We start from the raw sequence: 24,840 nt of genomic DNA on the forward strand, positions 1-24,840 counted from the left end.
CTTAGGTTCTGTTTAAGGGATAGTAAGATACTATGCCAAACTTCAGGTTTTTCTTAGTACTTTAATACTTTTTTCAGAGCTCGTTCTGGGAGTTTAAAAGTTTTCAGTGTTTTTAAGAATCCTGGGTGAGGTATGATCACTGCTCTCCTTTGTCTATGCTCTGGTCTTTACCCAGAAAGAACTTTTGTTCCCCTACAACTACAGATGCTTTTAACTTTGGAACTGTGACCAGAGCCTCTGCTCCATTGTTTTAGAGCAAAAGTCCTCCTTTCCTCTTTGGAACTGCATATAGGTAATAGAATTGGCAGTCATTTTCAGCTGCACTCAGTACCCAGCTAAGGGTTCTCTGTAACCATTTTAACCAATTATCTGATCCTGCCCTCTTACCATCTTTGGGCTGAAAATTCTCAAAGTTGCTGCTTCTGGGCTGATCCCAAGAAGGTGTCACAGAATTCTCCTGTGATCTCCTAAATTGTCTTAAGTTGGAAAAAACATGTCTTACCCCAACCTTTTTTTTTTTGGTTTTGCTACTCTAGAATTTGATTTGAGCAGTTAAAATTGTTTGGAGGAAAATGTTTAGAGAGTTCATCTGGGTTGCTATTTATAATCCTACTTCTTGGCTCCATAGTTTTGTTCAATCGAGTTTTAACTTCTTACTGTGTTTTAACTGTAGTCTAGCTAAATGCAGTGATTTTTTTGGGGGGGAAGTTTTTTTTTTTGTAGTAAGCTTTTTTCTCTTATAAAAAGGAAGGTTTTGCTGCTTTTTCATTTAATTTTTTTCAGTCAATGGCTACAAAACATAATTTTTCTCACCCTTGCCATATCTTCCAGGGGGCAAGTATTCCCAGAATCCTTTGACCATAATCTTCTATCAAACTTGTTTGTTCTATGAGAGTCACAAGGGATGAAGTGATTGGAGAAGACAAAAACAAACAACTAGTAACATTTTGAATTATAGTGAAGTATGGATAGCAATCCTGAAGGCAAAGAATACATTTGTAAATGTCATCTCCCCATGTAGAATGTAAGCTGCTAGAGGACAGAGACTGTTTTCCTTTCCTCTTCTTGTGGTTAGTGTCTAGCAAAGAGTACACCCAGTAAATGGTTGGTTGATTAGTTGCCTCTCTCAATGTTAACATTCAGCTATTATTTTCCCCATGTTCTCATGATTCTATCTCTAGCAATAAACCCCCCTGCTTCTGGCTTCTAAACATCTATAAAAGAAATCAGATAACTAAGCTTTAAAGGAATATGTCTAGAGTAAAATGAATAGAGATTGAATGAGATTCTGAGAGTTTCTCCTCTGGGTAAATAATTATCTATACTGGCATATCTGTTTTTAGCTGTTCGGGGTCTTTTATTTTGTTTTTTTTATAGATTCTAAAATATTCCAATGCTTGGAATTCTCTCCCTTCTTAATTCTTCCAATTATAAATACGATGAAATTGAAATTATAAATACAATGAAATTGAAATTATAGTGATAAGTTATAATGAAATATAGTTTAATTATTTTTAATTTTCCATTCTCCTGTTGTATGCTTTGGATCTAGTTGGTTCTTCCTCCCACCTTTAAGTACAGTCTTCCTGACCCCTTTTATTTCTAGTGTCTTTTCATTTTGTTCATTATTTTCTATTTATCCCCAATACTGCTTGTTTTATTTTATTTGTCACCATTAGATTGCAAACACTTGGAAAGATGGGGCTGTCTTTTACTTTTTTCAGTATCCCCCACAACTCTGCAAAAATTCCTGAAACATAGCAAGGGTTTAATTAATGTTATTTGATTAATACTCACAAAAGAGTCACTAGTACTGAGGATCTGGCTGAGGCCATTTTTTACTCCAAAGAGATAAATGAATGTCCCAAGATGTTTACTTCTGCCAATGGGGAAAACATGTAAATAATAACAGGATGACAGCAAGCTAAGGCCATTCCAAGTCTTCTGAGCCTTGGTTCAGTCTAACCTCCAGCATGGTACAAATGCATCCCCAGCTTCTTTAAAGGGAGCTGGACTCATTCATTGACACGCATCACTGTTGAGAAATTAATCAATGAGAAGATGGATGAATTGGGCTTACAACTAAAAGAGCTAGAAAATGAACAAATTAACACCCCCCCAATTAAATGCCAAATTTGAAATTCTGAAAATAAAAAGGAAGAGTAATAAAATTGAAAGTAAAAAGACTATTGAACTAAGAGTTGGTTGTATGGGGGAAAAATCCCCAACAAAATAGCAAAGTTAATAATTCCATGACCAACACTAGGTTCCTATTAAAGGAGAAAGGTCTATATATTAAAATGACAATGTGTTGGGCTCTAAGAGATTCTTTTTCTTCTGCAAGAACAACTGATGATTCCCTCCAGGCATAGCCAAAATGAAAATGCTCTGGGCCCCACTTCATTACAAAGAAGAGCTTGTTATTGCTTCAGGTGAAGTAACTAATGTTAGCCTATTGATTTTTAAATAGACCATCCCTGACAGCTAAAAGGAAAACATTAGCTCAGGGAATATGCTGTGTCTATAGAAGGCATATCCAGTCTTGCCATTAAAAAGTAATTGGAAGAACCTCCCTGCACTCCAGGAGATGCCTGGAATTGGTTATGTTTCTGTCCCAGGAGTTCGGCTCTTCATGTCTATCCATAAGATGAGCTTTGATAGGTTTTAGCCCATCAAGGCAGAAAAGCAAGAATCATAGATCAAATCACAGGGGCAAGGCAGTGCTAGGTAAACGCTGCTTTATGCTTTGAGGCAGGCTTTTCAGTGAGTAAGCACCTACTATGTGCAAGGTCTAGTGAACTCTGGTGCTAGTCCTTGAGAAAATGATTCTATTGAACTGAATAAATAATTATGTGCAGAAGCTATGACTTCAGAAGGAGCCATGGTTTGGGGAAAGAGGAAGAGTATCTTTAGGGGTTTTGAGGCAACAGCAAATACCTGGAATAGGATTGGGGTTACAGTGTGGCCATTCACTGACCATTCCCCTTTGGTGCAATCTCTCCATTTTGCTTGCCTCTTGCTCGTTCAAAAACTATAAAATTTTTGTGTGCCTTGGATTCAGTTGGCAATCTGCTGAACCTATGGACCTGTTCTCAGTCATCTTTCTAAAAGCATAAAGGATTACAAATTATAATAAATAGTAATTATAAGTACGATGAAATTGAAATTATAATAATAACAGTTATAATGAAATATAGTTTAATTATTTTTAATTTCCCGTTCTCCTGTTGAGAATTCCTGCTTCTGACAGACAATTAATTCAAGAAGCTTTTATTAAGCACTTACTGTGTACCTGGATCTATTCCTGGACCTAGGGAAACAAAGACGAAAAAATCCCTGCCTTCAAGGAACATATATTCTGTCAGAGAGAAAATAATATCTATAGAGCAAATCTATCAATAAGCAAGTGTTATGAAATGCTTCCTGTGTGCCAGGAATAAAATATACGCAAAGTAATTTCCGGGAAGGGGAGCACTTACAGCTGGGTAAGGGGTGAGGAATGACTTGCCAAAAGAAGCATCCAACTGTCCTCATTGATGCAGGGCCAGGCAAGCTCTTTAGTGTGCTTATCTTCTCTGGCAGGCTTCCTTTAATAGATTGAAGTTAATCACACAGACAGTGGGTACTTGGCTCGGAAGAATCAGAGGGGCACAGTAGAGAGCGGAGTCAACAAGTTCTGGATTCAGGTTGGGCTTCTGATGAAAGCTGACTGAATGACTTGGGAGTAAGTTTTTAAGAGGTAGAAATTAAACTAGTTTTTTTTTTTTTTTTTTTTTATTCCAAATCCAGTTCTTTGAGTCTCCAAAGATTCTCTTTCTCCAAACTGTTATTCGATAGTGATATTGGATTTCAAGACGCTGCTTGATAGCTTAACTCAAAATTCCAGAAGACAAGGGCCTAAGCTGCTGACATTTTTGGGACCCCAGTTATATCTATGCCAAATGTCTTTTTAAATAGTATTTTATTTTTCCTGATACATATAGAAGGAGTTTTCAACACTCATTTTTGTAAAATCTTGTGTTCCAAATTTTTCTACCTCTTTCCCTTCCTTTCCCCTCCCCAAGACAGCAAGCTGATATAGGGTAAATCTGTACAATTATTTTAAACATATTTCCGTGATTGTTATGTTGTACAAGAAAAATTAGATCAAAAGGTAAAAAAAACACGAGAAAGAAAAATAAAACAAGCAAACAACAATAAAAACGTAAAAATACTATGCTCTGATTCATATTGTCTTCATAGACTGTATTATGCCAAATGTCTCTACCAAAATTGGCACTTGTCAGTGGGCGACTATAAATAAATAAAAGCAGTGCTCTGTTATACTTATTCAAATATAAAGTAAACCTGATGTTCCTCTTCCTCATTTCCCTCCCTGTCCCCAAATTTCTCTTTCATTTGGGAAACTCATGGATATGGGACACGACCTTAAGTTCCAGTGCCTCCCATTTGTCAGTTTTCCACATATATAGAATTTGTTTTCTTTTTTTCTTTTTTCTTTTTGCTGAGGCAATTGGGGTTAAGTGACTTGCCCAGGGTCTCACAGCTAGAAAGTATTAAGTGTCTGAGGTCAGATTTGAACTCAGGACCTCCTGACTTTAGGACTGGTGCTCTATCCACTGCCATCTAGCTGCCCCAGAATTGGTTTTCTTAAATATATATGTTTGCCTGTTGTCTCCCTGGTACATAGTAGACTTGTTGACTGATTAACAAAATTTGCTGGCTTCACATTAAGTCATTCAGGATGTCTAATGGGATATCTCACCCTGTAGTTTGGATACTGATCAAAAGGGTAGGGTCTTAGAGTCCTATAGAGGAACTGGGACCATCGCCAGCCTGGATACTGTGAGGCAAGCTTTAAGAGCACTGGGAGAATTGCTCTGGGTTTTGAAACGGTTTCTCTGGCACAAATGGCACCTATCCTGAGCACAGTAGAAGGCTGAAGTTCATGGGAATATTGAAATGTTGGCTCCTTGAAGGTTCACATGCTTGACTCTATAAATCAGAGCTTCTTCAACCTTTTCCATGCATAGTCCCATTTTGCCCAAGAAATTTTTAGGCGACCCCTGAAGGTATATTAAAATAGGTATATGAACCAAACATTTATTGATATTAACTCAGAATTTTGTAAACTTTACATTTAGTTACAAGATTCCATATGGGGTCATGAACTATGGATTAAGAAGTTTTGGTATAAATTCCAAGCAAATTATACTCTATGGCCTAAGAAACTTTTTTGTTTGTTTGTTTGTTTGTTTTTTGTTTTGTTGTTATTGTTGTTTTTTTTTCTCTCTCCATATTCAAAATGCAGGCTGTTCAGCCTGTGACCCCAGAAAAGGAGCATTTATAGAAAGACTGGGTCATATCAGGAAAGAACTCCCTGAGGAAAGCTGAAAAGTAGGCACCAACCTTTACTTGAAGACCACCAATGTGAGGGAGCCCACTGCCCCCTAATGTAGCTTTCCTTGTTATTCAGAGACTTTAATTTTCAGGAATTCTCTTCCTCTGAGCCAAAGCTGGACCTCGGAACTTTATACCCATTGCTCCTGGTTCTGAGGTAAAGATAAGGTCTTTCTTCTCTCCCACAAGACCGAATTAAATGCAGCAATCATGTTAACTCTTTTCCTGTCTGCTTTGGGTCCTTTCCCAGCTTCCACATATTTGGAGCTGGGGGGAAACAGTTCCATTTAATAATGAAAGGCATTAACTGCAACCCTCTCTCACTAATACGTCCAGAAAATAGAGCGTTTGGGCCTTGTCTTCTCTGCAGGCAGGGCCAGAGTGACAAATCAAGTGTGAGGCTTGAACATCATCAATAATGCAGTGTCAGGCAGCCATGTCTGATGAGCTGGAATCCTCCTGAGGATGCTTTCACAGCCATCTAGCCAAAGATAGCCTTTTGTCTCAGAGCTGAGCTTTCCCTTAAGTGGAGCTGGCCTAAACACTGTCTTGACAACTCAGAGTTTATGAAACCTAAAAGGAATTAGCCAGTGCCTTGGGTCTGCTGTTCCATAATGTAATGGGAAACAGAAGCTCTGAAAAGATACACTTAGAAAAGAAAATCAATATATAAATAGCTTGGTGTTTGTTACTTAGGGGGAAGTGGATTATATTTCCATTTTTTCAGCCTTGATGGTTTTTTTTTCCTTTAATTTTTTTTTTCAGTTCAACTCAACAAAGTGTTGTTAAACCTTTACTTTGGGCAAGGTACTGTGCTGTGGGCAAAGTAGTGTGCTAGGGAATAGACAGACAGACACAAAAAGAGACACAGCTTCTGCCCTGGAATGGCTTATATTTTATGGGGGAGGGGACATAAGTTGTCCACAGACCAGTCAGCACTAAGTAATAAGTTAAGGGAGAGCATTGACAACTAAGGATGAGAAGGAACAGAATGGCCTGGTGTTGGAGATGGCACTGGATGTCAGCTTGGAAGAAAACTAGGTGAGATTAGGCAGTGAATTCCAGGTATGTAGGAAGGAGGTGGCCATTCACTCATGCTAATTTGATTCTAGTAGAGAATCATGTGATAGAAAATCGGGACCCCTAGATTTGAGGGCTTTAGATCCCAGGTGAAGAGCTTTCTCTTTTACTGGATATCAGAGAAGATGTCTGGTAGGGAGATGGCAGGATCGGATCTGTGTTTTAGGACTATCAATATGGAAGTGGGGAGAATGGAAGGAAGCGCAATTAGGAAGCTATTAAAATAGGTCAAGGAAAAAGACTCAAAGTAGGATAAGAGTTTTGCCAGTAGAAAGAAGAGGCTGGACGGGAGAGCTCTGCCAGAGCTAGGACTGATGAGGCTCTGACATTGGTTTGTCTGGCCAATGAGAAGCATCAAAATCAATCCATCAGCAAACATATAGTGAATGCTGACTAGGTGCCACACACTGTGTTAAGGAGAGGGGCTACAGAGAAAACAAAAAGCCCACCTGCCCTCAACAGGCTTACACTCAAATGGGTGAAATGCATGTTTAACTGTGCATTAAAATTGCTTCAAGGTAAGTTTAGAGGGAGAAGCAGGAGCTGGGTGAAAGTAGGAAAGGTGGCTCTCAGTTTCTTTGATTGAGACCACACATTTATTTAGCTTCATGATCCTGGGCAAGTCATTTAACTTCATCTATTAAGTAAAAGTTTCTTCAAGAAAATTGGATTTACAAACATATATTGTATCTAGGTTATACTAGGTTTATGTAAAATGTATGAGATTGCTTGTCATCTAGGGGAGGGAGTAGAGGGAGGGAGGGGAAAATTTGGAAAAATGAATACAAAGGATAATGTTATTAAAAATACTCATGCATATATACTGTCAAAATTTTATAATTATAAAATTAATAAAAAATAAATAAATAAACACACACACACAAAAGAAAAAGTTTCTTCTTGAGCTAAATAAGGACCAAATGAGGAGAAAGAAAAAGGCATCTACTATGTGCCAGGTAGTGTGCTAAGAGCTTTATAGATATTATCTCATTTGATAATGGGAAATGAGATAATAAAGGTAAAGCTATTTGTAAATCCTCAAGGGCTACACAAATGCCAGCTACTCTTAGGAACGTTTGTCAGATGGGTAGTTGGGCACCACTGGCAAAGGTGAGAGAATCAGAGAGACCTTGCAGCAGGTGGCGGCATCAGAGAAAAGAGACTAGGGGACTCCCAGCCTGGAGAGCCTCCTTGCCATCTTGTTGGTAGGTTTTCGTTACATAGGAGCTTCACCAGTGGTTTTTGGATGGCCCTCTGGAGAGTCCATGGCAGCCTTATCAGCCCTTTTCTTCTAAATTTGGTCCTCAGTGTTCTCTGCATCACTTCGCAACATAGATTGTTTTTATTTTTTTAATTATATTTTAATAATACACTCCACTGGCTAATTTGGAAAATGGCAATAGAACAAAGGCGTGTGATCCGTTCATGATTTTTAACCATCTAATTACAAGCTTTGAAAAAGACCGCCTCAAGAAAAAGCTGCCAAATTTCTCTGATCTCCAGGTCATTTATTTTCAGCATAGTAAATATTTGGGGAGATCTTTTCTGTGATGTAATGTGGTGGATGTTTTCATTCATTGACATTTTGTACCACATCTGAAATCTATTTCTTTCCAAACTTAAAGTCTCAGGACCTGAATTCAAATTCTGATTCTGTAATTGTGTGACTGTAGTGAATAACCTCAGTCCTCTTAGATTCAGTGGCCTCCTATAGGTGCTAAGCCTGGAAGAGACTTTCCTGACTGAACCTATGATTGCAGTCATGAATGATGATGGCTGTACTCAGGGACAGCTCATTCTTCCTGTGCTCAAAGTGACTACATTCTATTGGGGAATCAATGGGCACAGAGATAAGTGGACACAAACTATATATGAAGTTGATGCGAAAATATTTCCAAAGATAGGGCACTATCAAGTAGGGGATTAAAATAGGCTTGCCTAAGTGGCCCTAGAGTTAGCTTTGAAGAGAGCAGAACTAAGGAGGGCATGCTGTGCCAGAGCAGCAGTAGATTGGTATGTGTAAGGAAAAAGAGAGTGGGAAGGAGAGGAAGGTGCATTCATAATGAGAAAGATCAGTTAAAACCAGGCAGGGAAAGGCTTTAAACACAAACAGAGGAATTAGTAGGTGATGCTAGAAGCAACAGCAAACAACTGGCATTTCTTGAGGACCATGATAAACTAAGGTATTTGAGAGTAGGAACTGTTTTTTTTTCAGTCTTTGTATAAATCAGATGCTTAATAAATGTATGATAAACTAAGGTATTTGAGAGTAGAGACTTTTTTTTTTCAGTCTTTGTATAGATTAGATGTTTAATACATGCATGATAAACTAAGGTATTTGAGAGTAGGGACTGTTTTTTTCAGTCTTTGTATAGATTAGATGCTTAATAAATGCATACTCATTGAATGAGTGATTGTAGATACTTTGGGTTTTTTTTCTGTATACATTTGAATATGTTACATATTTATACATATGATGCATTATGATCAGGGAAGTACATTTTAATTCCAATTAAAAATTACTTCCTCTTTTATAATCTTTTATTTTTAGTATCTGTTGTACCCTTTCTCCCAGAAATCAGTGGAGTTATAATAAAGGATTGACTTTGTTGTCTCTAGAGTAATTTGAAGATTCTGGAATATACTGGGATTGTCCATTGGATTTTCAATTAAATTAAGAACATCTAAACTCTGTTATAAGTAGTTTTATGATGACTAAAGAAACAAAGCATGGTTTATTAGCAAAGCATGCAACTGCAGAACAAATCGGGTCCAGAGCTCCCTCAGTAGGTACAAGGACCCTGAAGAGAGATTTACAGGGTTTTTTAATGGTAAAATACAGTTACTAATTTTAGTAATAGCTATTTTAAGATTTAAGGACTTTCTAACCTTTGGGAATTCTGACTGATTGCATTCACCAGCATCCTGAAAAACACTTAATGATATGGTAAGAAATGATTTTCCCAAAGTCATGTGGATTATAGGAAAACAAAACTCAGGAAAATGAGACAATTCAGCAGCTGTATATGCAATGGCAGGATGGAATAAAATGGAGCTGATGTGTTTTTTTTCCTAGTTGCTATAATGAAATGTTTGTGGTGGGGGGGCTTGTCAGTCTTGTATTTTCTTTCACTGTTTTCTTCTATTCTGTCTTCTTTGACTCTTTTAAGATTCCCCCAAACTATTCTGAAATCAAATGAAAAATGTGTCCTTTTTCCTTAGTACTTAACATTATGTCCAGTTTGGATTAGTTTCCTATGGAATATCAGTTGTATTACAGGCAGTTCTCACTTTATGGAAATGGGCCATTCTGCAGATCTCTCTACGTGAAGTGATTTTTACCTAACTTGAATATGCCCCCCAATATGAGGAAGGGTTTGTACATCTGTGGAGGGATGAGGCGGCATATGGACATATTGGAGCCAGAGAAGTGCCAAGGAGGAAACCACTGGGACCAGTCTGTGAGGGCCAGACATGGACCTAGACTGGAAAGGTTGGGAGAAGGTGGTGCTCTGGTGGTACTGAAGATGGCTTTATCCTCCGAATAACTCATATACACAACACAGAGACCAATAGTACTGCTAATCGATTAAGAGACAATTATTAAATGCTAAAAGAAGACCAGATTTGTAGATACAAAGAAGCTGCTTTGTCAAATGCAAACAGCAGGTGTTTATAAGTGATCTTTGGATTACATTGTATTTGCTAATAGGATTGGGGAGAATGCTTATTCCCTGTTGATCCAAAGATATATTGCTATAAGTAAATTAGAACCTATTATTTAGTGTCCTTGTGTAAATGAACAAATGTGTGAATGAATGAAACATTGTTAAATACTGTTTGTCATGCACTGTGCTCAGTACTGGGAGACAGAGAAAAGGGGACATAGTCCTTCCCTTCAAGGAGCTTATATTCCTTTTTCTTTTCTTTTTTCTTTTTCTTTTTTTTTTCTTTTTTGAGAGACAATTGAGGTTAAATAACTTGCTCAGAGCTAGGCAGCTAATAAGTAGTGTCTGAAGTCAAATTTGAACTCAGGTCCTCCTGACTTCAGGACTGCTGCTCTATCCACTTCATCATCTAGCTGCTCCAAGGAACTTATAACAAAAGTCTAGGGGTGAGGTGATCAGGAGAGGGTGTCTTGGTCATGAAGTCACAGGGCAAACAATTTTTTTTAAATTAGATTTTAATAGTTTTGAGTTACCAGATATATATATATATATATAGGTAATTTTACAACATTGACAATTGTGCCAAACCTTTTGTTCTAATTTTTCCCCTCTTTCCCCTCCCCCAGATGGCAGGTTGACCCATACATGTTCCATATGTTAGAGTATAAATTAAATACAATATATGTATACATGTCCACACAGTTGTTTAGGGCAAACACTTTTCAAGCATCAATTGCATGACTGTGAAGAAAGGTTTTCCTCTTGCAGGGGACTGAGACCTCCCAGAGGTGGGCATTCCCCCCAGGGAAGCTGCTCAGACTCCCTGATTCCCTCTCCTCTGGACTTTTCTCCAGGATTCTCTGCCTGTTCTGCCTTGGACTAGAATGTACCTAGAATGTTGGGATGGGGTAGATCCTTTAAGCTGTGTGAGCCTTACTTTCTCACTCTGTCAATGGGGATGATAATCGGGCCTGCTTTACAGAATTGTGGAGGTGCAGAGAAACCAGCGTTTGAAGCGCTTTGCAGACCTTAGAAGAACCCCGTAATCAGCACTATGGAGAAGCCCTCAGAGCTGGGCAGGTGTTTGCCTTTCACTGTTGGGATTCGGAGGAGGGCAGCGTAGCATCCGGGACACCGGACAAGGGCCCAGCTGTCCCCCATGAGCAGCTTTCCCCGGGGAGCTGCAGCCTCCGTGGAGATGGATGCGCTGCCCAGGTCCGCGGTTCCCAGCCCTATTTCTGTATGTAGCAATCGGAAGAGAGCCGAGAGGCGACGTCATTGACCAGGGATGTGAGAAATGGACAACTGATCTACCTGATAACCGCTGGGGGGGGGGGGAGCGGAGAGGAGGGCCCCGGCTGCCAGAAACCACCCTCCCCAATAAATCTCCTGTCAGTTCTGCAGCTCGAAAGGCAGCGAAGCCTCCAGGGCCGCAGCCAACTGCAGTGCAGCCAGAGAGAGAGGCAACAAAAATAGCTCTCCAGGATTCTGTGCGTGGGTGAGGCAGAAACCACACGCCGGAGCGCAGGCTTCCAGGATCCTTTTAGAACCAGTGCGGAGCTCTTCCCTCGCGGCTCGCTCGCCGCCTTTTAAACCAGAACGCTCCGGGCCCCGGAGCCCATGTACGGCCCGTGGGCCCTGTCCGAGCCGGGGCTGCCGGGGCCTTGCGGCTGCGTGTGCCGGCGCCGCGGGCCCCGAGCCGGGCTCTGGCCGCCCGGATGCGCGCGGGCGCGGCCGGACGGTGAGCTCCGAGGCCGCCGGGCCGGCCGGAGGCAGGAAGGGGTTAATTCCTTTTGAGGCTGTGCAAGCGCGAATTCTGGTTCGCGAGCTCGAGCTGGGGACAGCTGTGTTTGCGGTGGTATTTTTAAATGCATTAATTCAGGCTCCAATCACTCAGCCATGCTTGACCTATTTTTGGCTCAGGCCGGCCATTGTTCTATTTCTGTTGCCTGTGGGCCAGGCTGTTGTTGATTCATATGCAAATGGATGATCACTCGCCTTAGCCAACTTTAGACCAGAGACAGAAAGGGGGAACACACACACATTCACACACACACTCACACACACACACACACACACTCACACACTCACACACCACACTCTCACACACACAAACACAGGAAGGAGGAGAAGTAGAGGAGGAGCAGGAGGAGGAGGAGGAGGAGGAGGAAGGCTCCAGGACCGAAACCACTTGTCGGGAGGGACGGAGGGTAATTTCTGCCAGCTCTCTCTGGTCTCCGGAGCCTCTGCTGAAGCCGGCTTCCTTCTCTTGTTAATATCAATCTTCCTTTGGTTAATATCACTCTGGGGGCAGACCGCAGCCCCACGGACCTCCAGACAGACTCTCGGGAGCGGCGCGGCTCTGCTCCACCTGCTCGGGGCTTCCGGGATAGGCTCGCGCTGGGGGGAGGCGGGGGGGGGGGGGGCGATCTCTCTTCTCAATTCTGTCTCTTTATCTGTTTAGCTCCCGGGTCGCTTTTCCTCGGCGGCAGCAGGTTGTCAGGGCGTTCTAAGCCATCAGACGGGGCAGGGGGACGGGGGCAAGGGGGGGGGCCGGGGCTGTCTGCGGGGGGGGGGGGTGGGGGGGGTGGAGGTACCAAGTTCCTGGCGTCCTGCCCGCCCCCCCGGGAGCCCGAGGGGCGCTTCCCCAGCCGCCCGCTTCCCGGGGCGAGCCGATGCATCTCGAGCTGGAGCGGGAGGGGGGGCACCCTGACTGGAATATGCTGCAGGCAATTTACGAGGCGGAATCCTGTTTTTCCTCAGATGGGGTGGCTGGCCGCGAGCAGCTGGTGGCTCAGCAGAGAATGCACAGCTTGATCAGCTCAGGTAAGAGACCTCGGTGGCGGCCGGGGCCCGCGCCTCCGGCCCCTCCCTCCCTCCCTCTGCGGCCGGGGACTGCTCGGGCTGGGGGGGGGGGGGAAGGGGGTCGCTCGGCCGCCCGGATGCAAAGAGCGGCTCGGGCTGTACTTGTGCAGAAGTGTGCGCGCCCCGGGAGCAGCCCTTCGGTCCTGCCCTAACTTGGGGAAGGTGACTCGGGGGTGGGGGGGTGGGAGTGGGGGGGGCGTTGGCCGCCGGTCCCCTCCTCCCCCCCTCCCCCACCGCCCGGCCTCCCTGTTGACCCCCAAGTGCAGTTCTGTTGGATCCGGATCCGTCCGGACTGGGAAAGCGAGCCCCGCTGCCTGCGAGTTTCCCCAAACTGGGACCCGGGGGTCGTTTCTGGGGTGGGTCTCGAGGTGAAAACCCGGCGGGATCCCATCGGGCACCTGTTTAGACAACGCCCTACCTGGGCCGGGCGCCCCAGCTGGATTTCCTGGGTGAAAACGGGCGGGGGGGGGGACGCCATTTATTTATAGAGCAAGCCGTGGAAATGGGTTGTAGGGTGGGGAGGCTGGCCATGGCCTCCCTCCCTGCCTTCGGTCTGGAGCTCTGAAGTTCAGCTCGAGCTTCCGAGGATGCGGAGAGGCTTCTTTCCCGGGGCTTTGGGGGAGCCAGGGATCCTGGACCAGCATCCAGGAAACAGGTGCATCATTCCGCACTTGGGGGCAGCGGCCGTTTGGGGAAAATTGCCGTTTCTCCGTCCCCTCAGGAATCATGGCTGGGCTTACGGGGGATGCTCAAATGGCGCTGGTCTCTCTCCCTGGGTCAGAGCCTCCACCTCCCATAGATGAAATATATCGGGGCGCTCTCTTCCCTCCACCTGGGGAGGATTCCCAAAAGACACGCTCCTTCAGCTTAGCCTCCAATCCAGTGGCTGGGCAGGTAGTCCTCAGGCAGCCCATGTAGTCACAGGCGGCTCCTGGAGCATCCCTCAATATTCCACAGGTTGGCCAATCCTCCGGCTTCGCTCCGTGAAGCAGCTGTCGCTCCTCTGACGGCACTCCCAGCTTTACCTTGGGAGATGATTCCGAAATCAGATTGTGCCGAGCCACTATTTTCTAATGATTTATTATATGCTTGAGATTCAATGTCCATCCAGCTAATTAAACTCGCTTTGCCATGATTTCAGTTTAAATGAGTTCATTTGACATGGTATTGGATGTTCTAGGATGTGCGATGAGACAGAAGGGAAAAAGGATAGTAGAGGGATGAACATGGGAGCTAGAGAAGTAACCTGTCATTATTCGGAAAGGCAATCTGGTATATCCCGGCATTCCCGGAACACTGGGGAGGGAGAGCATCTTGGTTTGGAGGATTCGGCATGCTTAAATTTAAATGAGTTTATCGTCCTGAGGATTGCCTGCTGCCCTCCCTTGAAAAAATGCACACCCTGTATTTCCTCTCCCCTCCTCAAAGACTCCTTAAGACATGACTTTCTTCCCAGAATGCCTAAGAAGACTGAGTGGATTTGACCCAATGGGGTATTTTGACTGGTATTGTAAATAAAATAATGAATTAAACTACACTCTACCTAATTATAAAAGGAGTGCCCTTTTAGTATCTCCTGTACTATGGCTTTCATATCTGTCTTCTCCCTGCTTTGGGCTTCATGCCATAAATGGAACGGTTTTTTCTATGGATGGACAATACACTTGAGCTCCTGAAGCTGGTGTTCTAGTCAGGGTGAGGTGCTAGGCGGTGGTACAGGTGTTGGGACGTCCCTCGGTGCTGCCGGCCTTTTCTATGCTGTGCCTTCATTGGTGTTCTCTCTGTTGCCCCTCATGCTGATATTCCGCGTGGTTTTTATCCCAAGCACAAATGATCTCTAGGAAAGAGGAGTGGATTTATGAACATGCTCTATTTTTCCTGTGAAATGGAAACATGCTCCTTCAGCTCCCTCATTTCACAATAAGGAAACTGTGCCCCAGAGAAATCAAGTGTCGAGACCACCCTCTCCTATCCCTGAGCTCACAAAGATGTATGGCATGATTGAGAATTTCTTCTATTTGTTGTATTTTTACTTAGAACAAAACAGATCACAATGGCCAGAATTGCTTCCATTTGTTGTATTTTATTTAGAGCATCACATAATGGCCTCTCCTTCCTCGATTTTTCCTGTAGTTTATGTTTCTACCTAGTAGAGGCAATATAGCATGGGGGTGGGTAGAGCTCTGGACTTGGAATCAAGAAAATCTGGGTTCAAATCTTGCTTCAGACATTTATTAACTTTGTGACCTGAAATAAGTCACTTGACCCCAGCCTCAGTTTCCATATCTGTATAATGGAGGTAATAATAGTATCTAAGTCACATGTGAATGAATTAAAACAAACAAATTACTAAGCACTTACTATGGGCAAGTACTTACTCTGCTAAAACAGTCCCAGCGCTCAAGGAGGTTATATTCTACTAGGGAGAGATAGCAGTTTTAGGTTTCAATGGCAAGGCATAAGGAAATTTCCCATGGGTCTGAGGGAGAGGTAGCATGGGAAGTGCTTTGTAAACTGGGCTATAATAGGAATTTCAGCCAGGACTGTCTTGTACAGCTAGAATGCTATTGAAATATCAGTTTTCTGCAAATAGGATGGCTGCTTTCCAGGGGCTTCCTAGTTTGGTGCAAGTTAGACTAAACGACCTTCTGGTCCCTGACTAGGCTGAGACTGAATTGCCCTCATTTCAATTACAAGCTCTGAGTGGATTTGTGAGCAGTTGGGATGGAATTGTGCTCTTTGTCATTCTTTCTCTTATGACTGCAGTGTGGATTTGCAGAATAGTTGGGGTTGGAGTCTCTGGTTAAGGTTTAGAATGAAGATGTTTGTTGTAGAAAATATATGGATTTAGAGTGGGAAGACTGTAAATAAATCATTTATAGCTTTTCTGTTTTAATTTCAGTCTAGCAAATGGGTAAAATAAAACTTCTCTGGCCTACCTCATCAAGTTATCAAGAAATTTCAGTGAAGTAAAGTAAAAATATATCATTTCTTGAAAAAATCTGTGATTTCCTCAATATTGGAACGCCCTTTGCCTTAGAGATCTAGAATTGGTTGAGACGTAGACAGTTCAATCAGTTGACTTATCTTGGAATACCCAGCTAGTTAAATGTCAGAGGGGATAGTAAAATAATAAGGCTCTGGGTTTCCCAGCCTCACTGATGTTAGCTCACGTTTCTAGATAATAGTCTGGTTTGAGTTTTCTAGTGATGACTCTCCAATATAAAGTAACATAAATGATATTATTCCTATTTTTCAATGAAGAATTGATTCAGAAAGCTTAATTATCAGACAGAACTTGAACTCATCTTCCTGAAATGTCTAAAACTTGTTTTGTTTAGGGAGATACATGTTGGGACTAGAATCCTGAAACCCCATTTCCAAGCCCAGGGCTATCTTTCCTTCATACTGTTTTAGTTATATTGTAAACTTTACTAGTATTTGGTTTCAAATTCAGAGATACAGGATGTGAGTCTCATTGAATAAATGAATCAGGGCTTGTTATGAAGAAACTCAACAGGTAGCCTTTCAGGATCATCCTAATGCCTTAGTGGGGACTGCCACCAGGCTCCCAAATGATTATCTCAATGGACTTAAAGGAGTGGTCCAGAAGACCTTTGCCTCCTGTATCCTTGGGAGCATGGGGACCTCATTCATAGATATCTGGAACTGATATGTGCTATGGGATGCTCTGGAAGAAGGAGCTTTTCTATCTGGAAGGAGCTGAATGAAAACATCTTGGCAGTATCTTCTCCACATTCTCAAAACAGAGGGTAGGCACGTACAGGGTCAAGAGAGGGAGTTAGGGATTTTATGGGGCTGCAGAGATGTAGGAAACAAACCCTTGGAAAAGCAAAGCTTAAGCCAAACTCAAGTCATGAATACTCCCCAAATCCAAAGGCTGTTTTTAGTCCCATTTATCTCTGCTATATAAGTACTATTCTCTAACAACATAGTCATACCTTTTATGATCAGCAAAGAAAGAGAAATCCTAGAATGTTGTCTCAGGAAGCTGTTGTTCTGCACACAGGTTGGCTTCCGCTACAAAGTGCTGGAATATTCTGAGAACATATATTTCTTTTTTTTTTTTCTCTGAATGTGGATGGCATTTTCTTTTTTTTTTTTCTTTTATTTTATTTAGAATTTTTTTCACAGTATATATGCATGAGTAATTTTTTTTTATAATATTATCCCTTGTATTCATTTTTCCAAATTATCCCCCCCCTCCATTCCCTCCCCCCGATGACAGGCATCCTACATGTGTTACAATAAAACCTAGATACAATATATGTGTATAAATACCATTTTCTTGTTGCACACTAAGCATTAGATTCCGAAGGTTTAAGTAACCTGGGTAGATAGACAGCAGTGCTAACAATTTACATTCACTTCCCAGTGTTTCTTCTCTGGGTGTAGTTATTTCTGTCCATCATTGATCAGCTGGAAGTGAGTTGGATCTTCTTTATGTTGAAGATATCCACTCTGAGAACATATATTTCAAGTTTTCTTTATGCATCAGAAGGAAGAAAAGCACATGCAATAATTGTTGTTGTACTGCCCTGACTGGCTAAAGTTCTGGGCTGATATTATCTCAATCCAGAAGCCTGATGGGGCTTCGGAGATCCCTTTGTTTATGTCTTCCTATAAGTTTGAAGCATGCTGGGGGACTATTTCTGGTAAGAGTGCTTTAAGGATTGGCTATTTCAAGTGTTGAAGAACACAAAGGGCTGCTTGCTTTTTAATTATTTCACACACTTGCCATTTCCTTTATCAGGTATCCATTTCTTCTACGAGGTCTTTGCAATCCATAAAGTAAACTAAAACCCAAACAACCATTTTCCCAGTATCTCTCGACAATTGCTAATGGGGAAGGAGAGGGATGCCGGTAGTCCTCTTGGCAAGGCTGTTATTTCACCATTTGGACAGTAGGTCTCAGAGTAATGGATTAAATGAAGTGCTCTGTGCTGATTGATTTTCTGGTAGAAATATTCCAAAGAACAAAGCCATATAAACACAACATTCATGCAACCAACTTAGCCACTTTTATTAAGCCCCTAGTGAGTGTCAGACTCTGTGCTAAGCTCTGAGGATGCAAAAAATTGAAGAGCTCTCAATCTAATTTGCAAAAGAAAATGCTTCCTCAGAGAAGATTCCTGTTTATAGGATGTTTCTAGTTCATTGCAGAGAGAAACAACAACATGTAGTCCATCTCTTATCATGATTTGACATTCTGAAGCCAAATTTTCTCCTTTTTTTGTGTCCTCATATTTTGTTGTCTAGTGCAAGAGAAGCATGTCCATTTTGGTTGTCACTGATGTCTGCTTGTAAAGCAGAATTCTCTGGGAAAGGTGGGGCTGCCGTGGAATGCCCTCACCCATCTCTAAGCCCTTTTTTTCTTCCCCTTAATCTTGTACTTCTCCCTCTCTTCCACCTCTTTCAAGCTGTCTTCTCTTTAAAGTGAAATCTTCAATGGGCAGGGTTGATAGGCAGCCAGCAAAGGTCTAATTATGAAAAGGCTGAACGAGAAAGAGGGCATTTTACCTTCTTGTGGTCACACAGGTGGTCCAGGCACAATTGGTTTGGTCAGGTGGGATCCCGAAAGGAGAGGCAGGTTAAATCCCCTCAGAAGCCTGAAATAGACCAGCTTTCAGAGCATGAAAGGCCCTAGAAAAGGTGGTTTCTGAGGAGGTGCTGCTCAATATGAGAACAGCCTTTCTTCTGTTCTTGGAACCCTTGCTATGGTGCAGTGGGAAGTAAGCAAATGGGCTGCCTTTTCCATTTTATTTGGAAAGTGGACGTCAGCTCGCCAGAGGCGGAAGACATTGGGAGGTGGTGGACTTTGGGTACAGAAAAAGGCATACGCTGTCCATTGTCAGCACTGTTGCTTTTTGGTTTTGTTTATTTGCTTATTTAGTTGTCAGAGAGCGAGCTGTTCAAGTAACATGTGTGAATCTCTGGGAAGTTAGGACTTCCCTACACACACACACACACACACACACACACACACACACACACACACGAAGCATTAATTATTTAAATAAAATAAAAATGAGGAAAAAGGTAGGTGCTACTTCATTTACATGAAAACATAATGCATGATTTAAAATAGAGATATAATTTTTCTTTGGATTGAATAGAATGCCATTAAATTTCTTCTCTACTAAATTCCCATCATGCCTTGTTCAGTATCTGGCCCAGAGTCGCCTAAATGCCTGCTTGCTTCCTGTCCATCAGGCCCTAGTCACTGGGGATCCAAAGCCAAATGTGACATAGGCTCGAGGAGTCATGGTCTCCAGGGGGATACGGCCAACATACAGTTAAATAAATGCAGGATTTGTACAAAGCAGATGTGAACCAGAACCAACGGCAGAGAGCATGGGCGAAGATTACGTGGTAGCAGGTGGCAGTTGGGCTGAAGGGAACAGGGGAGTTGGAGAGGTGGCTGTGGGGAAGGAAGCTCTTCCCAGCATAAGGGACAGGCTGGGCTGAGGCACAGGGGTGGCATTTGGGCTATCCCAGGAAAGAGGACGATGGCTTGGCATAGAGTGATGTAGGTGACCCCGACTTCTCCCAGGCTCCATCCATGAAGAGCATGCTGGGAGACATTCATGGAAGAGGGGAAGGCTTCAGGGATATACCGCTTGTCCATCCCAGGAGCAGCCAAGCCAAGCTTAGCCAAAGGATGAGGCCATTTTGTGACACGCCACATTTCACTAGTACCATGGGAGAAGCAGTGGTCTATGTGGCCAATTTGCAGCCACTCTCTCAGGCTGACACTGCAGTCTTTGAGGATTTCTGTGCTGTTAGGAAGGGGATGCTGGACACTGTCCTCAGGAGGCCATCCTGGGTGGGGAAGAACCTTGAGGTCAAGCTGGGGATCCTGGCTGGGGGATTAGCCTGGAGAAGAGCCAACTGAAAAGGGCAGTTGGTGACCAGCTTCACGTGGCAAAGCCATACACTGACTGCTTGGTCTCAGAGGGCTACATTGGGAAGGATGGAAGGGAAGTTCTTGGCTTCCTGCTTGAGAGAAAGAATTGTTTTATTTTTTGTCTTGGTATTCCCAGCCTAGGACAGTGTTTGGCACATAGGAGGAGCTTAATAACTGCTTGTTGACATATGGATTCTAAAGAGGCAAATAAAGGCTTGATTTTAAAGAAAAACTCTCTGAAAATGAAATATAGGTACCTGATTTGGAACAGAAGGGAGTATAAGGGATAATGTTGTAAAAAAAAATTACCTATGAATATGTACTGCCAACGAAAATGTTATAATTATAAAAATTAATTTTAAAAAATTAAAAAAAAAGAAATATAGGTACCTGGGAAGTAGAGTCTTCCCTCAGTGGAAAGGTGCTTGCTTTAAAGTGGGCATGAGAAGGTGACTGGTAAGGGAGGGATTAGATTAGATCCAGGATTCTTACCCTGGGGGATCAGAAGGCATTTTTCAAAAATATTTTCATAACTAAATTTCAGTATAATTGTTTTTATTTTAAACAGACACATGTTTGCACATGCACACACAAACATACATGCAAAACACAATATGTGTGTACAGACACACATCTACATGTATGTACAAACACATATGTGCTTATATGTTATATAGGTAAAATATCCTTTTTCTCTTTGAATGCTTTGCCCACAGTCTGATACCTGAGATTGGAGAACAGTTCTATCTCGGTGGAATCTTTGCTTCTATTCAGTTCGGATCCTGCTCATAAATTCAGGCCAGACCTGGAGGAAGACTTAGCTTTGCTCTGTTAGACCCTGATGGCCCCAAAGCCAAGATTTTAGAGTCTATCTTCCCAAGAGAAGATCTGTTCCTTGGCCAGGGAGGACCCTGAGAACTATAAAAACTCTTACTTGTCCAAGGATTCCCACCTAGTTAATGGCATAGGTTGGGATGGGGATAGAGGTAGGATGGATGCAGGACTTTGAAAATAGCAGAAGTGGTTCCCTACCCAGATCCCAGAAGCTCAACTTCATGTAAATCAATTTAACAAGCATTTATTACATTCCTACTATATGCATGACACCATGCCAGGGGATGGGACCATTTAGACAAATGGAAAGTCTCAGCCTTCTAGGAACACTGCCATAGAGAAATAATCTTGCAGCCATAAGCTAGCTCATATTTATTAATGATCCTTCTTTTGTCTCAAAGAAGACCACGGACTTCAGGAGGAGGATGTCTTGACTTCCAAGTGAATAAGATATAAGTGAGACAGGGCTATGCAAAGTCGTCAGCCTCACTCTCTCCTCTGGAGTCTTTGGATTCCCGTGGATCCAAAATGGATATAGGTCCAGATAAGTGACAGTGCCCAGGATGCAGTGGGACTCCTGGGCCTTTTTAAGTTGAGATCTTCTAGTTTCAATTGGACATTGAGACAATGTCGATTCGATAATTAAAGGCTAAGTAAGAATTAAGGTAATAGATGGCCTAGTTTATCTTCACAAAAGAATCTTTGTGGAAGGGGAAAAGCCTCAAAAATTTTGGTCAGAAAAGAAACAACTGCTATTTAGACTCACTCTGAACCAACAAAACCCAAACAATGAGCAAGTAAACTAGGCCTATTTTTGGCCAGTCCATGAGAGCTAGAGTGACTTGGGTTTAGAAACATAGTCAAGTAGGTCTATTTGAATCTCATTGGGATTCAAATAATCAAAACCTGTTGTTGTTTGTTTTTTTTTTCAGAGCTCTATTTCAAGAAATCATAAATTAAAACTGTGAGATAAAAAAGTTCCAGTTACAAAATGATAAATAAATAGGGAAGAAAAACATCAAGACCCAAACACTATGATATTTTCCAAAGTATAAGTAATCAATATCTATATTCCTTTTGACTGAGGACCTGATGGAAAAGAGGAGGGAATGGGGAAGGGGGGGTGGAAGAGGGAAGAAGGGAAGAGAATCAGGGAAGGAGAGGAAGTGATGAGAAAGGAAGAAGGGGCAAGGAGGAGGAGAAGAGAGGGAACAGGGAGAGAGAAAAAGGGGAGAAGAAAAGGGAAGGTACGGGGATCACTTTCTGGTTCATAGATGGAAGCAAGGATGAATAGAAGATATATGACAACAACAGCAATGATGATGATGACGATGAATTGTATGTTTTCATTTCCACAGGCCTATGTTAAATGCCAGTGTTTCAAGTTTTTAATCTGATCCTTTAAACAACCCTTTAAGGAAGATGCTATTTATTCTGCTCTTTTTACACATAAACAATATCAACAGTGTTGAGGGACTTGTTCATAACTATGGGATTAGTTATAATTGGAGGCAAGATTGGCACTTTCCCAGTCCAAGGCCACTGAATGCCCAATCCATGGTGCACTCTGTCTTTCTCTGGAGCAATCTCCGATCACAGAATCTAGTTACCATGAACACTATTTTACTATTGCCCAGTGGCCTGCTGACATGTTGAAGGAAGACTGAGTTGATAATAAAATGTTATTTGTTTATTTTTGGAGGAGAGGTTGCAATAGCTTCTGTATCCCCTGAGTATTAATACACCATGATATGGTTCCTTCCTGAGAATAAAGGGCTTCCTTCAGGAATCAATTCAAACCTCACCTTTTCCCCATCTCTCAGTTTCTCCACCATGTTCTCTACCCCATCCTCCCAGAATTATCATCCACTCTGTAGCTGTAGGATTTTGGAGAAGACAATTGAGTTGCTATCTTCTTGATGACAATTAAAAAAAAAATCCAATAGCTTGGCAAAGTAACAGGCAAATAATAAACAATGAAGGAATTCTTCTCAACTACTTGACTGACCATCTCTGATCTAAAACAACTTTATTGCGCTTTATTAGCCATGTTCATATTGTCTCCTCCATTAGACTGAGCTCCAGGGGCCAGGAAATCTAAATACATTTTTTCTGTCTCCTCAGTGCTTAGAACAGCATCTTGCATAAAGTAGGCACTTAATAAATTCACCCAAATTTGCTCTATTTGACTTGAATATTCCTTTCAGAATTGCCGTGTTGAGTTGCCCAAGAGTCACTATGGTGATTATTGAAAAATGCTTGGCTGCATGTTTGATAAAAAAAAAAAAAACCAACATGAAAAAAACAAACAAACCAAGCCTTTAAAGAGGGAAGTTTATTCAAGCTTTAAGCAGTCAGCCATTTGGTTATGGTGAAATACTTTTGCATGCCAATAAGGTGGGAAATGCCCTGAAATTCTACCTTTTCCCCCACTTTCCTTTTATGCCCCACTACTGAGAGTAGAAACTGCATTTTATTCTTAACTATTTCAATTCTAGAAACATGGGAGGGATGTTAATTGATTTTGGTCTATTCAAAGCCTTTGTGGTATGATTTTCTATATTGGCCGCCAAATACGAGAATTCAATTAGGGCTGTTTTAGTATTCTGTGACTGAAAGCATCCTTTGCCTGCTGTGCTTGCATGAAGCGGTACCCAGCAGCCAGGTGCTTGGGATTTGGAGGAGTCTGGCTTCCTCAGGAGAGAGTTGGTGAAATGGGATGGCCAGAGGGGATTGGTCCTCCTGAGCTTCCCAGGCGGCCTGCTCAATTTTCCTGTCCCAGGCTACTAGTCAGTCACCCCCCCCCCAATGTAACCTATGGACTTAGTGAAGACATCCTATATCCCTTGGGATGGGTCATGATGTTGTGGAAAGTGTTGGGCTGGGGGAGCCTAGGCAGAAGGTGCCAATTCAGAGTTCCGATGGTATCTACTTCCTTTCTATTATTGTCTCTTCCCTAGACTTTCTTTTTGATTCCTTGACTTTCTTTCTTCACTCTGCCACAGCACAATTTATCACATTGGAACTTTAGTTCACCTCTGTGGTCTCCAGCCTGGAAGATCACTCTCTCCCTTCAGCCTCATCTTCTGATGGGTCAGTGCTTCTTGGAACCACCATTTTGAGGAAAGTGCTTGGTTCAGCTTAGTTACTCCTTCATCCCTCTCTGGTTCCCCTTCTGACTCCTTTCTCTCCCATTTTATTTGTTGGTTTTCCCTTCTCCCCTTTTATTTGTTGCCTTCTTCTATTAGCATGTAAGCTTAGAAGACAGGCCCTGGCTTTTTTTTTTTTTTTTTGGCCTATATTTGTATTCTCAGTGATTAGCATAGAGCCTTAATAAATCACAGTGGGTTGACTAACGGTAGTAAATCACTCTCTGTAAAATGAGCTTAATAATAATACCTCACAGGTTTGACATCTCAATCAAATAAGATAATGTATGAAATGTTATTTTGTAAAATTAAAGAGCTGTACCTTCCTGTTGCCATAGTGTAACGGGTACTTCTGTTAGAGTCTTCTCCTCTTTTTCTGTGACATTCAGGTAGAAATAATCCAGAACAAGTTGGTATCTTATAATTCTCTTATGGGGCAATCAGGCAGTGCAGAAAATATTATCCCAGGCCCAGAGGCAAGAATCTTTCTTCTCTTGAGTTCAAAGACAGCTCGGCGATGCTGGACAAGTCACTTGACCCTGTTTGCCTCAGTTTCCTTGTATGTAAAATGAATTGGAGAAAGAAATGGCAAGATATTCCATGAACTGTTAGACACAATAAAAAGCAATTGAACAACAATAGCTCTTATAGTTAATGTTCTATTGCATAAAGGAAAAATCATGACTGATTTTTCAATTGAAGAAATAATTAGGTTGTTAGCTGATCTTCTATAGATTGACTGAATGCTTGCCATTGTGCTCATTATCTTCACTATTATTTTTGGAGGGGAATTCTAGACTTGGTTGTCACTATTCACTGAGTAGTCTTGGGAAGACATTTTTGGAACGATCTTTTAGGTGACGCAGCTAGAGAGACATTCTCTAAAAAAAGTCTTCTAGCTCTAAAATACTTGGAT

General features: G+C 42.1%; 1 protein-coding gene across 1 annotated transcript in view; it reads left to right on the plus strand.

The window, feature by feature from the left end:
• HDAC9 (histone deacetylase 9) overlaps nt 1-24,840 on the plus strand; it is a 697,702-nt gene that overhangs the window by 162,643 nt on the left and 510,219 nt on the right. Inside the window, 1 exon segment of the mRNA XM_074268892.1 lies at nt 12,912-12,974. Coding sequence (XP_074124993.1) covers nt 12,912-12,974 — 63 coding nt within the window.

Source organism: Sminthopsis crassicaudata, chromosome 5 (assembly GCF_048593235.1).
Source record: "Sminthopsis crassicaudata isolate SCR6 chromosome 5, ASM4859323v1, whole genome shotgun sequence".
NCBI lineage: Eukaryota > Metazoa > Chordata > Mammalia > Dasyuromorphia > Dasyuridae > Sminthopsis > Sminthopsis crassicaudata.